General features: G+C 42.7%; 1 protein-coding gene across 1 annotated transcript in view; it reads left to right on the forward strand.

The window, feature by feature from the left end:
• MACO1 (macoilin 1) overlaps positions 1-17,826 on the forward strand; it is a 44,657-nt gene that overhangs the window by 17,671 nt on the left and 9,160 nt on the right. Inside the window, exons 6-8 of the mRNA XM_034646902.1 lie at positions 13,378-13,536; positions 14,874-15,056; positions 17,247-17,367. Of these exons, the coding sequence (XP_034502793.1) occupies positions 13,378-13,536; positions 14,874-15,056; positions 17,247-17,367 (463 nt within the window). The remainder of the gene's footprint in view (positions 1-13,377; positions 13,537-14,873; positions 15,057-17,246; positions 17,368-17,826) is intronic.

A 17,826-nucleotide genomic window follows, 5' to 3' on the forward strand; every position in this document is an offset into this window, starting at 1 on the left:
AAGCAAGAATACAGGCAAAAGCTGAGACCTGACTATGGGGAAGAAACAAGACAGAGCAGTCAATTCAGGAGGTAGAGCCTATGAGCTGTCCCTGGGACAGGTGTCCTGGGGAGATGGCAGTTTTATGGACTGTTCCAGCCCTCCCTCAAGGCCTGAAGAGTCCTAAGTGGGGAATCACAGTGGTGTGAATGGGAAAGGTTACAAAGGATTCTCTTAAAAGATGGAAACCCATCTTAAAAGAAGGTAATGGAAAGATTCCAAGATTGATTGTTAAAGGGGAGGAAGTAGCAAAACAGATTATTTATTATGGGACCATTATAAAATATGGGTGGATGTCGTTCTCAGGTACACAGAAAATTATTTGAAATGGTGTATACCAGATGGTCAGTTGTAGTTGATTATAGAGGCTATTTACTTCCTACATTGTCTGTTGCTCTATAGTGTGAATTTTTACACAGGCTTGTTACATCCATAATAGAACGTAAGCTCACTGGGGTCAGGGACATCCTTTTCTCTTATCTGCCATGGTACACAGAGTAGATACTCAATAAGTACTTATTGAATGAGTATTAGCTTTGTGCAGGGAAATCTTTAAAAAGATTCTAATTAGCATTAGAAAGAGAGGGGGAAGAAAAAGATGAACCTCCGTAAGTGCAGTGCGGTGTAGTTCGGAGCTGACTTGCAGTGCAGCTCAGAGAGGCTTTTGAGGTTAGAAAAGCTAAATGTCACATCAGACCAGGCCAAGCACCAACATGCAGTGTCCCGCTATTTGTTGCTCTTGAGTAGGTTGTTACCAGTCTTACTTCTAAAAAATAGAATACTTTCCACTCTAAGCCCCTTTCCTCAGTATTTCCTAGGAAGTTTTGAAATTTAGTACTCCGTCAGTACTCTTCTCTTTTTAAAAAAAATTTATTTTTTATTATCTCTGAGTATTTTATTATTAGAGAGAATGGGGTGGGGGTTGGGAGGGCAGAGACAGAGAATCTCAAGCAGGCTCCCCACTGAGCGCAGAACCCCACATGGGGCTCGATCTCACAACCCTGAGATCCTGACCTGAGCCAAAATCAAGAGTCAGACAGTTAACCGACTGAGCCACCCAGGCGCCCAATACTATTTTCTAAGGCTGTGCAGGAAGTTCAGGAATTTCTGGAAGTTACAAGGGACAAAGAGAGAAAACTCCTCCAAGGAACTGCGCTTCAGAAAGAAGCCATTTGCTCTGGCAGTGGGGTGGTTGTGCTGCAGGGCCAGGGAACCTAGGCACAATCCACACCTCGGCCAAGAACTTGGAGGAAATCTCCGTTTGCTTGTCATATTCATCTGTCCTGGTGAGTCTTGCCCTCTCTCTCCCCACCCGCAGCCCTGGCCATTCTTGTGTTTGTGGTAGCTGGAGAGGGAGCTTAGATCCCACGGTTCTGCTCCAAGGAAATCCCCCAGGTTAGAAAGGGTGTCGACTGCATATGTATCACTTCTGGCGCTAGAGGTTGGTTGTTCTCTTTTGCATTTGTATACAGTTTGCTGTGTGTCAGAAATAGCGTGCTGGAGAAAATCTGACCTTGGGAGACAGGGACTGGGCTCTGGGGCTTTACCCTGGCTGTTCCCCCTGCCTGTGCCACCCGCACACCACAGCGCCGACAAACTACGGCTACAGAATGACTTGCTTGATACCCGCCCCAGCGAGTGGGGGCTGCCAGGGCAGGCCTCCCTGCTCCTGCAGGTGCACAGAGTAACTCAGCTCTGATGGTGTTATTCTTAGCTGAAATTTTAGAATGAAGGTGATGGAAACTGGACAGTGGGAGGTTCTAACTAAATTACATACGTTGGATACAGCTGCTATCAGATAATCTGGAAATTATTAAGTGGAAAAAATAAGTAGTAGAGCCATAGTTCTATTTAGTAAGTTTAGCGTGTTTGTTTTCTGTCTCTGTGGAAAATGTTTTTGATTCATGTTTGCGTAGCGTTGCCTCTGAGCAGACATGATTTATTTCCACTTCTGCCATGCTCACCATATTTACGACACCTGTAGGTTTTACGTGGTTGGCTCTGTTTATATTAATTCACAATAGATTCCGAGTTTATTTTAACCATTGCAGTGATTTAAAACTGTAATATTTTGAGATATAAATGTGGTAATAGACGCATGATAATTTTATACTTAAACAGGGCTAGTTTGTGTCTTGAAAACCATTTAGCTCTTGAGAAACTAGGCATCAATGAATTTAAGCCAGCAGTTTACCTAATGTCTTCATATTCAGGTGATCAAAGAAGATAATTACATTGTGTGGATAAATATATTATGAAATAACACAAATTATTTGGGGCAGGGAGTCCACATTAGAAACATTTTTATGTTGAGTACTAAGAGTTTATTCTAACAAAACAGGGATTTCTAGTTAAACAATTGGAAAGTTTCCTCCCTAGAATTTAGAAGGAACTACTATAAAACTTTGTGTTGAATTCTGAGTCAGTACCCCTGCTGGCACATAATGAATTGAGATTTCCAGCTAAGGGGATTAGCGGTGGATTCCCTGAAGGGGAGGTACTCCAAGGAAAAGGAACTATATTCTTTAAATGTTACTCACGCTATCATTTAGAAACTAGCTGTTTGAATCCTTTGACAGCCAGTGTGGGCATTCAGTCTTTGCAAGTCTCGGACATTTTTCCTAGCCAGCCGGGACTCTCAGGACTAGAACAAGTTTTAGTTTCTCTTTTATGGGAAGAATGACAGCTCTTCTGTTTCATAAGGTTCATTTCACCTCTCTTGGTAGAGTGTTGTAACAAATTGGAAAATGAAACACAGAATAATGAACTGGAAAAGACTCTTGCCCTTATTCCCCCCCCCCGCCCCCCACCACCCTAGAGCTGGTGTTACAGACTGACACCTATAGGAGCAGGACAGGGCACAGACATGAGAGGGGCAGGCCAGGGGTGCCATCATTTGTATTCACTTCTGTGCGTGGCCCCTGGGAGTCTGGGAGCACATACCCTTCCAGTGGGACGGCCAGTCGTCGCCATGGGGAATGGCAGGCCTAGTGTTGCTAAATCTTCTGAGATTCTGAAGAGATGCCAGAGATAGATATTTATGTCCAATCTCCCAGTTACAAAGTCGAGGAGGGTCAAACAAAACATGTTTCTGGGCCAGACTGACTTACCAGTTTGGAACCTCTGCACCTGACCCTTCCTGTTGTTCTTGTATTTTGTTCCCTCCCATCCCCTGGCCCCACCAATCAAAACTTGACTTCTAAAGGAAGGACTTTAATGTTAGCAAATATCTGGTAAATCCCATGAAGCTGAGCATAATCCTCCAGGTATTAATGGGACCTTTTTGCCTTCTCCTTTTCTTCAGTTCATGGCATTCCTGGAAAACATGCACCTGTTGACGATGGCCCCGCACCCCCACCCCATTCAAAGACCACCCCCTATCTAGTTGAATGCTCACACCTGACTATGAGGCTTTCAGAGCACTTAGAAGGAGAAGGGACAGCAAGCCTTGTGATGAGAAGGGTGGTTTGGGTCTCCGGTATTCCTCAAACCATACAGTACAAAGAGCTGCCTAGCCCTTCTGTGCCTAGGACTGGTAACTTCTTCCACACCAAGATGTTCCTCTCCTGTGTTCTTGGAGCATAAAATACACCAAAATTTGGGACCTGGATGCTGGTTATTCAGACTTCACAGGCCAGATGGTTTAGAATCTGACCTCCCATCCATCCCTTATGATGTGTGTATACTGTGAAGCCTGATGTCAGAACAACGTCTGCTCTCCCCTTTCCAGAGGGAGCCAGACCAGGGCAATAAATTATAGCTCAAGAGTCTAGATTTAGAAAAACTATTGTTTTGATAGGAACTGATGAATGGGAAGTAGTTGATGTAGATTCAGGAAGTGAGTCATTCTCTACTCCAGAACGTTAAATTCCCCCTTTTCTGGAGTGACCTAAAAAGTTCATAAAGTAAAAGAGTTGGACTTTCCCTAAGGCTTCCAGATTATTCTGAAACTGACATGACATGGGCAAATCTTTTTTTTTTTAAAAGATTTTATTTATTTATTTGACAGACTCAGACAGCCACCGAGAGAGAGAACACAAGCAGGGGGAGTGGGAGAGGAAGAAGCAGGCTCCTAGCAGAGGAGCCTGATGTGGGGCTCGATCCCAGAATGCTGGGATCACGCCCTGAGCCAAAGGCAGACGCTTAATGACTGCGCCACCCAGGCACCCCGACCTGGGCAAATCTAAGAGTAACAGTGAACATTGAAAAGCCATGGAAAGCAGATTAACAGCCTCCTCTTTTATTTTTTTTAAGCTTTTATTTAAATTCCAGTTAGTTAACATACAGTGTAGTATTAGTTTCAGGTATACAATATAGCAATTCAACACATCCATACAAGACCCAGTGCTCATCATGACTAGTGCAGCCCTTGATCCCCATCACCTATTGAGCCCATCCCCCCAACCCCTTCCCTCTGGTAACCATCACTTTGTTCTCTTATAATGAAGAGTCTGATTCGTGGTTTGCCTCTCTCATTCCCCCCCCCTTTTCTCATTTGTTTTGTTTCTTAAATTCCATGTATGAGTGAAATCATATAGTATTTGTCTTTCTCTGGCTTACTTTGCTTAGCATGATACTCTCTAGTTCCAACCATGTGGTTGCAGATTTCATTCTTTTTGTGGCTCAGTAATATTCCATTGTGTGTCTCTCTCTATATATATGTATACCACATCTTTATCCATTCATCAGTCGATGGACACATGAGCCATTTCCGTAGTTTGGCTATTGTAGATAATGCTGCTGTAAACATCAGGATGCATGTATCCCTTTGAATTAGTATTTTTTTATTCTTTGAGTAAATACCTGGTAGTGCAATTGCTGGGTCAGAAGGTAGTTCCATTTTTAACTTTTGAGGAACCTCCATACTGTTCTCCAGAGTGGCTGCACCAGTTTGCATTCCCACCAACAGTGCAAGAGGGTTCCCCTTTCTCCATATCCTCGCCAACACCTGTTGTTTCTTGTGTTGTTGATTTTAGCCATTCTGACTGGTGGGAGGTGATATGTCATTGTAGCCTCCTCTTTTAAAATAACTTTCCTCCCAATTTTAAAATAATAAAATGTTAAAAATAATTTCTACATGTTGATGACATCCAATTTTGAAGATCAAGAAGAGATAGCCACTATCTTAATATATATCCTGTCAGTCTTTTTTCTCTTGTATACATACATATTCTTTTTACAAATGGAGCTCATACTATGTATAATGTTTTGTAACTTGTCTTTTTCACTATCATGAGCATTCTCCCGTGTCATCAAATACTCTTCCTTAATGGTTTCTTAATGGTTGTATGTTAGTCAGACACATGAATATACAATTAGCCAGTCTTCTGTTGAATGTTTAAGTGTTTCTGATTTCTTTCTTATTAGAAATAATGCTGCAACAAACACACTGTTACATAAGTCTTTGTGTGTGTCTCCAGTTCCCTGAATGAATGTCAGGGAGTGGGATGCTACATCAACAGATGTGAATATTTTAAAGACTTTTGATATAAACTATCAAATCTGACCACATCCATTAAGGACCTTATTAAAAATACTAGTCATAGCATTCATAGCTTTATTCTTGAAGGGTTTTAAGAAGTCAGTTTCCCTATTTCCCTATATGGCCAGTTATATTGGTGAAGGCCTCTGGGATTCCTTTTCTCTCGTTGTATTCTTGATGAAAATCAATGTGTTTACTTTTGTGTTTGACAGATTAGGGAGCAGAGACATAAGGTACTTTGTAATATGGTTTTACTTAGTAATCATCAAGCTGTTGCTTATTTTTTGATATTTGTGCCTAGTAAGCAATGGTAGTGACCACAGTGAGACCTGAGGCAACTTCATTTCACTGTTTCCAAAGATGAGGTCTATAGAACATGCTGGAGCAGCTTTAAGTTAGTGTAAGCCTCACCGAGGATGAAGTGCATTCAGTTTTTTATGTGCGTGTCCCGTGCTGCCTGTCCTGCCAGAGGAAATGACCTGGAAAGGGAGAGGGGAAAGAGTTGATGGAGAGGGTAAATACTATTTCTTCTGGGGATAGAACTTTAATGATGAGCTCGATGTTCTGCATAGACAGCTGCGTGGTCCTAAACAAGTCTTGTCTTATATGATTAATGTATACCAGGGGATCTCCTAATGGAATTAGGTCCTTACCAAGATGAAGCAGTTGCTCTTCATTCATTCTTTTCATGTACACCTGCCTTCATGATAAGCAGACACCCATTAACCCTGTCTCCTTCAGCCACTATTAAACTAAGAATCTGACAGGCTGCTGTAGGTAGACGTGACCTATTTTAGCACTGGGGAGATGAACAAAGAGTGAGGGTTAGAGACAGTGGCCTATAAGGATTGAAAGAAACTTCAGAAATACAGTTCCAGCTTCTAATTTTATAGCACAGTCAATCCCTAGCTTCAAAGAATGTATAGTGTTTGTAGAAATAAGATACATACACAGGAAAAGATTAAAAACCAAAACAAATTAAAAAACAGCCCAGGGCAGTGGTTTAGTGCCAAACTAGAAGCACCAATAGTAAGGGCTTTCGGATTTCAGAGGGAGAGAGAACTTTGGGCCCCAGAGATCAGTACCTCATGGTGGAGAGTTTGTTTAATTTTTGTTTTTATTTTTTAACTGGGCCTTGAAGAGTGGAATTTGAAAATTGGAGGCCATTCCTCCCCCACGGGGTGGTATAACTAAAGGCAGAAGATGTCTGGAAACAAGGAGTAGGTAATTTTGGGTGGTGCGATGGGTTTGTTAGAAGCATCCATCTTTCGGTCACTTGGCTGTATAATTTGGAGATGATCTCCCAAAGTTCCTTTTCTTCCAAAGCCCCTTTTCTTACAGAGCAAGCAGCATTGTAAGTTGTATTTTTTTATAAGATTTTATTTATTAGAGAGAGAGAGAGGGAGAAACTAGAGGGAGAGTAAGAGGGAGAAGCAGACTCCATGCTGAGCAGAGAGCCCGATGTGGGACTCGATCCCAAGACCCTGGGATCCTGACCTGAGCTGAAGGCAGACACTTAACGACTGAGCCACCCAGGCATCCCAAGTTGTATTTTTTGTTTGTAGTTAAAGTATAGTTGACATTAATCTCAGGTGTACTACATAGTGATTCAACAGTTATATACATTATGAAATGCTCACTGTGATAAGTGTGCTGTGATATTATTGACTATATCCCCTATGCTATACTTTTTATCCCTGTGACTTATTTATTTTGTAACTGGAAGCATGTACCTCTTAATCCCCTTCACCTCTTTCACCCTCCTTCTCCCCTTTGGCAACCACCAGTTTGTTCTCTGTATTATGAATCTGTTTCTCTCTTTTTTGTTGTTTTTGTTTGTTCATTTGTTTTTCTTAGATTCCACATATAAGTGAAATCATATGGTATTTGTCTTTCTCTGGCTTATTGCACTTAGAATAATACCTTCTAGGTCTATCCATGTTGTCGTGAATGGCAAGGTGCATGAATGTCTTTTTTTATGGCTGATTAGTATTCCATTGTGTATATCTTTATCCTTTCATCTATTGGTAGACATTTAGATTGCTTCCATATCTTGGCTGTTGTAAATAACACTGCAGTAAACATAGGGTGCGTTTATCTTTTCAAATTAGCGTTTTCGTTCTCTTTAGATGAATACCCGAAATGGAATTACTGGATCCTATGGTAATTCTGTTGTTGGTTTTTTGAGGAGCCTCCATACTGTTTTCCAGAGTGGCTGTACCAGTTTACATTCCCAGCAACAGTGCATGAGGATTCCCTTTTCTCCACATCCTTGCTGACGCTTGTTGTTTCCAGTTCTGTGTTGTCTTGCAGAGCCTAGAGCCTCTCTGTCAGTAGCTCTTTAGGGTTCAGAGATGACCAGCAGAGCTGAGGCTCCTCATCTTTCTGATGGGTTCACGGGGTCAAACCAGCAGCCCTAGAAATATACACTTAGGTAGTTTTCTGGAGTGGTTATAGAGTGTGACTCATAGAGTATTTGGGGAATCTAGTCATCTCTAGGTGAAGTCCTGGCTGAAAAAAAGATGTCCTTCTTTTTTGCAGGGCTTAACTTCCTAGGGAAATTTACTACCCCAAAGCCTTAAAGTTCTCTGAGCTGTCAGTCAAGCCTCATAAAACCTCAGGGTTTATAAAACCCTGAAGTTATTGGCAGTACCCATTGGAGACTTTTACACCTTCAATGAAATCATAGTACTGTGGGCTGTAATTCAAGTAATTCACAGAAGATAAAGATTACAAACATTTAGATACAAATATCTCCCTACCTTTTCAGATACTTAAAAACAATACTCCTTTCAACTAAAAGCTGACACTTGAATACTGTACTTTGTTTTACTACCAGGTGTATGTACTTTTAGATGCTCAGAAATATTTTTCCTACTTAGCCCGCCTTGAAGACTATTGTTTGAGCTTCATTCTTTTGGTCAGCTAGATTACCCCTTATTAAAATGTAAATCTTTCCTCTTAATATTAAATAATTATCAAACATTCATATGATAGCTTATCCTAGTTGAGTGGGATGAGGGAGAAGATGAGATAGATTTTGGGTTTGGAGCAGGTCAGAGGGATCCTCACCTTGGCAGTTAATTGGGCTTTGAAGGCTGCTTGCCGGTGGGAGTGACGCCCTGAAGGAGGGCTGCTCTGAATGACCCCACCTCGGGCTATGAGTGAGGTAGTCTGCTGGGGGTCAGAGGTGGCTTCACAGGTTACAGTTGGGTGCTGTCTTTTAAAATTATTAATACAAGTGGCTAGGAAAGGTGTCTGGACCTAATAGGTATCATTTTGGGTTGGTTAGAACCTTGGATTGTATCATTGGGCACTAGGGGACATATTTATTAGGCACACAGGCTCTAGCTTTGCCAGGGGCCCTGTCTGAATCCCAAGTGGTGACAGCATTGGGCAGACTTTGTAAGGGTGAAAACCGGTGCTGCGGGAGTTGGGCAAGCAGGAAGTGCATTTACTTCCTGCCTGAGCCTTACCAAGTTTGTTAAGATCTGTTCGGCCCAATTTCTTTTCTTATCTTTTCTTTTTTGGGGATGACATTGCAGTTCTTCTTGAGTAAAGTTCCCTTTTATATCTTAATCTTTTGTGTAGGGAAGAGAGTAGGATTTAGCTCTGATAAAAGGGGTCTGAGCTTGTGGATGCATTTTCTTTCATCCTTCCTTTTGATCCCTATTTACAGTAATCGGTTTTAAGGGTTATAAACTGTTACTTCTGCCTCATTTTCTTCCTGACCACTTGCTTCTAAATCAGATTACAGCTATTGACATTTTAATAAAATCCCATGAATATGTTTGAAGATTTTGCATTAACCTCTAACACCATTTAATCAGTACTTCTTGGTGCTTCAAACCAATAAATTATATATCTGCATTTTATCTAGGAAGTATTGACCTTTGGCACCGAAGGGTTAAGTATACCATTAAGACAATTAGTAGTTATTTGTCTAATAAATGTCCCTCGCCCTTTGACTGGCTTGGTTCAATTCAATTTACTAATTCACGTAATTCTTTTTTAAAACTTGTGTACATTTTTCTGTTGAGCATATGCAAAAATTGAAATATAGCTTAGAAAATAGGATTGTATAGTGCATCCATACAGTGGAATATTATGCAGCAATTAAATTATTTATGAAAATTTTCTAGGGGCGCCTGGCTGGCTCAGTTGGTAGAGCACGCAGCTCTTGATCTCAGGGTTGTGAGTTGAAGCCCCACATTGGGCGTGGAGCCTACTTAAGAAAACAAAGCAAAACAAAACAGAACAATTTCCGATGGTGTGAAAAGGTGCGTACGGTATGCAAACTGCATATGTTGTACTTTCTCACCAATATTAAAAAATGCTGACATGTATGAAGAAAGAGAAAGAAGACACATGCAGAACAGAAAGAAGTAAACCCAATGTGAATAGTGAGTGCTTCTGTCTGGATGAGAGGATTAAGAATTACTGACATTTTTATTCTATATTTTTACTTTTCTGTTGCTGAATGCAGTGTTTAACCTGGACTGGGTGTCACTTTTGCAATTAAAAATAGATCTAATAAGGGATAAATCATTTTGGCACCTACCTCAGTAAAGATTTAAAATGTAGTGAACATGCAAGGTTAAATTAATGCTTTCTCTGAGAGACAATGCATTGTTGCCCCTTACACGTTTTTAAAATTCCTTGGAGTTTTCCACTTAGCACTTGAAGTTACCTTGTGTGTCACACGCGGTGTTCCTCCAGACCGGTGCTTCTTCAACTGGGAACGCTAGTGTTAGCTCACAGGGTTGCCGCGGCTGCTCGGAGAACAGTAATTCAGAGTCTTACAAAATTCATGGCAGTTATGAAAATCCTGAAGCATTTTAATTTTACTTCTGTCTTGTGAAATTAGGTTAGTTTATTTTAAAAATAAACTTTTTATTGAAGTATAACACACATTCATGAAAGGGCACAAATCTTAAGAATTTTCATAACCCTGGTAACCACTTCGTCCTATGTCTGTTATATTGTCTTTGACAGAATTTCATAATTCTACATAAGAAAATATATTTTTGGGCGCCTGGGTGGCACAGCGGTTAAGCATCTGCCTTCCGCTCAGGGCGTGATCCCGGCGTTATGGGATCGAGCCCCACATCAGGCTCTTCCTCTATGAGCCTGCTTCTTCCTCTCCCACTCCCCCTGCTTGTGTTCCCTCTCTTGCTGGCTGTCTCTATCTCTGTCGAATAAAGAAATTAAAAAATCTTAAGAAAAAAAAAAGAAAATATATTTTTGTTCAGGGTTCTGTGGTCTCCAGAAGTTATACTCAAGATATTTTGTACTTTTTGTTCTCATAATTGCATTAAGTCTTTGAGTTTTTACATTTTTCGAGGAACTCTAAAGTTTCATTCAGAATATTGTCATTATTCTTAGTTCAGGGTAGGGAAATTGGCCCTTATAGATTAAAGATGCAAAATAATAACTGCAAAATTATTGACCTCTAGCCTCCGCACATTTCACTTTTCTTCCATTCCCAACTGCGGCAGTGCTTTGCCCCAGTCAGCTGGTTGCGTGGAACTTGATTCCTGGGCTTGATTCCTGGAACTTGATTCCTAGGTTGCTAATCTGGAGAGGCAGATCAGCAGCCGGCAGTAAGTGTGTCAGGCCTAGAAACCCTACACTGATCTGGGAGGAACTTCAGAGGTCATTAGCCTACAGTGGGGAAACTGAGTCCTGGAAGGTTCTATGCCCTTCCCAGGGTCACGGACTTGGCACCAGAGCTGAATCTAGAATCCTGGTCCTAAGCCCCATTAGGAAACCATGCTAAGCCCCTATTCGCATCTTAAAACTCACCCTTTCTACGAAAAATGCAGTCCTCAGACTGAAGTCGACTACTCCAGAAAGATTAGTAACCTAACACGATTTTCAGCCAAACTTCTTAAACAGGGATAACCTGACAGCATTGACCTGCTTTGGAAAATATCCCATGGGTTACTTCAGGTGAATGAGGGATGGTGTGGGGATGGTATAAATGCCAGTCTGTAATTGTTTAGAGCAGTTCTGGGAGTACGTTCAACTGGAATAACCCTGGCAATAGGGAAAGTGTGGCCTGATGTCGGCGTGTGACCTTTCCCTGGGGAGTGAGCTGTGTCAGGTGACGTGGCAGTGCTTCTGGAATACCGGGTCTTGTGTCTGTTCCTGGGCACTGGACAGGGGGACAGGCTACGGTGCCTGGGAAATGACCATTGATGTGTTATGATTTTTCGTTTTTGATTTTGTTTCAGTTGCCTAAAGGTAGATAAGTAAATAAAGCCTCTCTTTGGTTTTCCAAGGGAGGCCAGGCAACATATATTTAGTAAGTGTTGTTCACTGTGGTGGGCCCTGGGGACTCGGTGCTTAATAAAACATGTCTGTAAGGACTTACGTCTGTGGGGCTGGCAGTTCCAAGGAGAGGCCACCACTGCCCTCCAGAAATCTCGGTTCTGTTGGTATGTTGGATTCGTGACATGCTTAAGGGTCTCACCAGAGCAGACTGACTTTTGCCTGCCTGTTAGTTTGTCAGCTTCCTCAGAGGCCAGGCTGATTGTTCCGTGCCCAAATGTCTATGGCTGTCCTTACTTTTGAGCTTTTGAGCATGTTTTCCCCTTGTTTAGACTGTCCCCTCCTCCCCTTCTTCTTCAAATCCTGCCCAGCCTTTGAGGCCCAACCTAATTCCCACCTTCTCTCCTCAGAAATCCTGTGGCACTTCTCCCCATCCCCCACTCAGCCTGCTGGAGGAGAGAGTGGGCTCTGCAGCCTCTGTCACCCGGGGCTGGAGCCTTTCCTGAATCTAGACCCCTTCATCTGTACGAATGGGAATAACAGATTGTCCTTGGCCCACGGTTGTGCCGACTAAATGAGTTCATACCATTAAAGCCAATGGAACAGTGTGTGGCACATAAGTATTAGATATTGTTATTCCTTCTCACGTGTATTTAATCCGGCCTTCCTTGTGCTGCTCTCTCACCACTTTAAGTCGTCATTTGTTGGCCTCTAGTGAAATTATAAAGCCCTCTCATGCAGAGAGTCTGGATTTTATACTTTTTTTTGACGCTTTTCAGTCCTACCTGCCCATATAATCGTTCCCCAAAACATATCATGTAAAATGAAGCTGTTACTTTATTAAAAGAAAATAGATGGAACAGAGGTTAAGGAACTGAAGAGAAAAATAGGCTTCAGTTCACAGAGGGAGTTTTCTTATGATTCTCAGAGCATGTCATTTGTTCCTGTTTGCTCTGTTGTTGAGTCGAATGAGCTCTTCTGTCACAATCACTAGAACTGTGAATATCATGTAGCAAGGATGCTAGCAATTTCAGAGGTTGCCTTAGACACACTTCTTCTCTGGGCCCACGGTGGAAGGGAATCTGAGACTGTAGATTCTTTTATATCAGAGTATCTCAGAGCCAGTGGGGCATGGGCTGGCCATTACCAATATATCTCCCTTGCTGGGGGGCATAGGAAATTCGCGCGCGTGCGTGCGTGCGTGTGTGTGTGTGTGTGTGTGTGTGTGTGTGTTGGGGGATCCAAGCCTTCAGCTACCATCTCTCTGCCTTTCCCTCCTCCTTTTAGCCGCTCAGGAATTCACAAGCACCTCAGCTGTCAGTGCTCACAGCATGTGGAGGAAATCAGGTTATTCTCTGGCAGTGGGAAGAGGTGGGGATCCAGGCAGAAAGAAGCACACAGTGAAAAGCCAGTTGCAGATGGGAAGATGGGAGCCATGGTATTGGCATGAGCTGCCAGAGGGGTCTTCTGCCTTCCTCCCCTCACCCTCCGCCACGGGGAGTCTGGGCCTTCAGCCAGGGTCTCCCACAGAGTCCTGTGGGTGTCCTTTCCCTGATGAAAATGCACATTTCTCCTTCTCCTAGGCTGGAACAAGACATTAAAAAGTTAAAGGCTGACCTGCAGGCCAGCAGACAAGTGGAACAGGAGCTGCGCAGTCAGATCAGCTCCCTCTCCAGCACCGAGCGGGGCATCCGCTCCGAAATGGGCCAGCTCCGGCAGGAGAATGAGCTGCTGCAGAACAAGTACGTGCGCCTGTGGGCCTTTGGTCGCGAGCCAGGCGGTCTCACTGATTCTGTGGTTTCCAGAGATCAGAGCAAAAGATGAGTGATGACAAAGAGACCTGGCAGAGGGGGGTTTTAAATGAAATGTTTAAAATATTTAATGTACCAGATATTCAACATGTTATAAAATCTATAAAAACTTGTTTCATCACAACAGAAGTTTATTAATATTACTGTTCTTCTTTCATTTAGTAAGTTCTTCTCTTAGTTGAAAATAGTCATTGAGCTTTTGTGATAATATAAGTAAAATTTTGTGATAATATAAGTAGAAAGTCATTCTGCCACAATTTGAAAATCCTGCTCCTTTGAATGAAAGTTTCCAGAGGAATAGACTATTTACTTTGATATCTGGAACTAAAAAATGACATTGAACTTTGATTTTATTTGAAGAGGCAAGCAAAAAGCCATCTCTTCTGTGTGAATTTGTTTATGCTTCCCATTGATTCATCCTGGAATTACTTCTTGACTCAATATTGATCCGTTCTCTTTTTTTTTTAATCTCTCAGCAATGTGTGCCTGGGGTAATGATTACTATGGTAGGCTCTGGGCTTTCCCCATTGAAAGAGGAGTCCTTCAACATTCTTGAGGAACATAACTCAAAAGCTAGAGCATTATAAGCACATAACAGCTCCGTTGCTTCTGACCCATCTACGTGATGGCTCTCGCGCTGATAGAGAGCGTCTCGCCTTACGCTGATACCCTGAGATAAACTCACCTTGTACTGATGTGGAAAGCTGGGGCTGGTAATAGGCGGGGAAGGAAATATGGCTGAAATTTCTATCTGAAATCAAGCACCCTGTGACTCTAACTCCGGGATCTATTTTGGGAGACTGAGAAAACATCTCACAGCTGGAAAAGGAGAGGCTGCAGCATAATTGTATGCAGGCAAAGAAAAACCTTCCCCCTCCCACCCTTCACCTCAGCTTCAGTGGGCCTGGTTCCATCGGTAGTTCTTTGATCAACTAAAGTTCTCTCAAGGTGCTTTGGGGCACAACTAGAATTAGTTGTACAGCTGTCTTTCCCTCTGATAGAAACTTGTTTTATCCTTTTTTTCTGGATTGCCTTCTGTAGATCGTTTACCATAGTAGAGCAAAGGCTAGGTCTTATTCTGTATCTGGTTAGGCAGCTTGTTTGTTGATGTTTAGGGCTTGTTAAAGAATAATGACAATATGTGTTTCCCGGGCACCCTGGAAGCTGACATTTATGATTTGCTATTCAAAAGAGGAGCCACGTTTCTCCAGGGTTTCTAGTGGGCATTTCTAATGACAAAACTCTGTATGATAATTGTTTCCATATAGATTACATAATGCTGTGCAAATGAAGCAAAAAGACAAACAAAATATCAGCCAGTTGGAAAAAAAGCTAAAAGCTGAGCAGGAAGCCCGAAGCTTTGTAGAAAAGCAATTAATGGAGGAGAAAAAAAGGAAGAAGTTGGAAGAAGCTACTGCTGCCCGGGCTGTTGCATTTGCTGCCGCGTCTAGGTATGTCCATGCCGCTCTCTCTCCCTGCCCCGCACCTCCCTCCCTGCCCCAGTGCTTCATTTGAGGTGGGCCTGCCTTGCACCAAGACAAAGACCAGCATGGGAGTTTGAGGCCTCGGGCAGGGTTGAAATAGAATCATCACACACCAATAGGTTGCCACCAAGTACCGTTTCCTGAGCTGGCTAAGCCCCATCTGTGCAACTTGTGCTGTCTTGTAACAGCTTCGTCCCCCAGCAACCTCATCTAGGGAGCGGGTTGAGGGCATCACCATGCCTCCCACACCCAAGAGGCAAAGTGTTGCTCCTAAAAGGTTTTCCGGTCACTTTCTGTGTTGGCCAAGAACTACTAAACACTTGGAGAGAGTCCAGTCTCGAATTTTATTTCCTTTATAGAACTGCCATTACTCTCTACTCTCAGGTGTATGTGTTTCTGAAGTTTTTATCTTAAAATAGAAGAAAAGAAAATCTTGGTCGCCCAGGTCCTTTGTACTGACTGCTCCAGTCTTTGTTGGATATCAGCAAACTGTCACATGAGCTGGAAAAGATGAAAAAAAAACAAAAAAACATAAGTCGCTATTAGATATCGTTGAATTTGTGGAGTGTTGAGAACTGGGGACTACTTCTACACCATTGAAAAGTATACAAGTATTCCAGAGACTGAATTCCAGCAAGGAGGGAAGATCCTCAAGAGCCTTTTGGTGGGCGGCGGGGGCGCCTCTACTTCACTTTGGGGCTCTTTCTTTTCTTTGTTGTTTGTTTTTGACTAGCGAAGTCCATCTGTGTGGTGGGAGTCAGTGATGGGTTTACAATTGCAGAGTGAGGGTACATGATTATTGATTTCATTTTACATTTTTATCGTAATTTTTATCAATATAATTCTACTGTAATTCTTCCTTAAGTTTTTCTGTTTTGTATGTGGCATGTTAAAAGCCTTCTTTTGGGTTCTGGCTTTTGTAGAAGAACTGATGGATCATCATTTCACGTTTAAGGAAATAATTGCCAGAGAGAACTCTTCCCTCCTCTGTGCTCCTGCCTCCCCCGGCCGACTCTCTAGTGCAGATGGCTGAGCTCACTTGGCCCATCAGCATCTAGACAGACTCACAAGACACTTCACTAGCCTGCCTAGGATGTGGGGGTTTTGTGTGTTCATCCGTTTAAAGCTTTGTAAGCATGGACCTCTGTAAAAATCACACGTCTCTGAAGCTCTTAGGCTTGCAGGAGATTTTTTTGAGCAGTCATCATTGTGGCTTGTGCTGTCCTTAATTCAGCCAGCAGCTCCTACCCTGAAAAAAACGTCCGCTGAGGAGGCTATGACAGTTCCTTAACCATACTGTTTGGTATCTTATGCCTGAGAATCAGTACAGCAGTTTCAGTCTCTTGCCTGATTCCCTCTTGCTTCCAGTCAAGCTTATTTGTTTTGGTCTTATCCTTAGGTGGTCCTCGTTTGCCATCACTTAGGTAGAGGCTGTTTTTATTCTCAAGTAAATCTCGAGGTGTCAGTCTCTCACTGGACTTCCTTTTTGGTAGGCAGAGGACACCTACTTTCTCCATCCAGCTGTTTCTGAAACCTAAACGGTTCGTCAGCTTTGGACTGGCAGTTCCCATCATCTTTTTTAGTTTGTTCTTCTTAACGGTCCTGAGAAGCAACCTAATGCTCTGGAGACTTCATGACTCAAGAAAGGTGAACTTTCCAAGGCAGAGACCCTCCAAAGTGAACATTGTTTTAGCTCACTGCCCCCTGCTGGAGATAGTACACGTCCAGTTCTCTCTCGCTCAGCTCACAGGCGCTGTCTCAGGTCACACAGCCTGGGGGGAAGCTTGCTGCACTGGGAAGCTGGAACACCTCAGTTCTTATCCCTGGAGTTCTGTGACCTACCAGCTAGGTGAGGGTGGACTGGTAATTATATCTGTGTAGTCTTGGTTTTCTTATCTGGAAAGTGGGATAGTATATCCCACCCTTGCAAAGAAAGCAGAATGGGTAAAGTACCTCTCTTGGTGTCTGGTTCATATTAGATACCCAATTAATTATTTTAGATCATTATTGAAATTATCAAAGAACAGAGAATGAGCAGACTGAGCCAAAAACTGGAACCTGACAGACTCTGGAGTATGAGAGAAATATCAATCTTGCAGCATAAGTGAACCTCTAGTCTTTTAAATCCCTTTCTTTCCTTCTCATCTTTTTCAAAAGGGGGGAGTGCACCGAAACCTTACGGAATCGGATCAGAGAATTAGAAGCAGAGGGCAAGAAGCTCACGATGGACATGAAGGTGAAAGAAGACCAGATCAGAGAACTAGAGCTGAAAGTTCAGGTATGGGGAGCACAGAAGACTTTCTCCTGCTTGGCTTCTTCTTCCGTGTTAGCTGTGTGCTCAGCATTGCAAAGTGGAGATGGTGCCTTTTTGTTTTTTGAAGATTTTATTTTATTTACGCGAGAGAGAGAGCCTGAGTGCACAGAGGGAGGGGGAGAAGCAGACCCCCCTTGAGCAGGGAGCCCGACACAGGGCTCAATCCCAGGACTCCAAGATCATGACCTGAGCCGAAGGCAGATGCTTACTGGACTGAGCCACCCAGGTGCCTCGAGATGGTGCCTTTAGATGATAGGCCAAATGCCACTGCATCTGAAAATCTCTGTACGACAATAAAAGCTCTAGCCTTGTCCAGCTCATTCAAGTCATATTTAATTAGTCAGATTCTAATACAATCAGAAATGTTGACAGTATTTTGACACGGTTTATACCAGAATTTGACCTACTATAGATTCATTTCGC

Source organism: Ailuropoda melanoleuca, chromosome 2 (genome assembly GCF_002007445.2).
Source record: "Ailuropoda melanoleuca isolate Jingjing chromosome 2, ASM200744v2, whole genome shotgun sequence".
Taxonomy (NCBI): domain Eukaryota; kingdom Metazoa; phylum Chordata; class Mammalia; order Carnivora; family Ursidae; genus Ailuropoda; species Ailuropoda melanoleuca.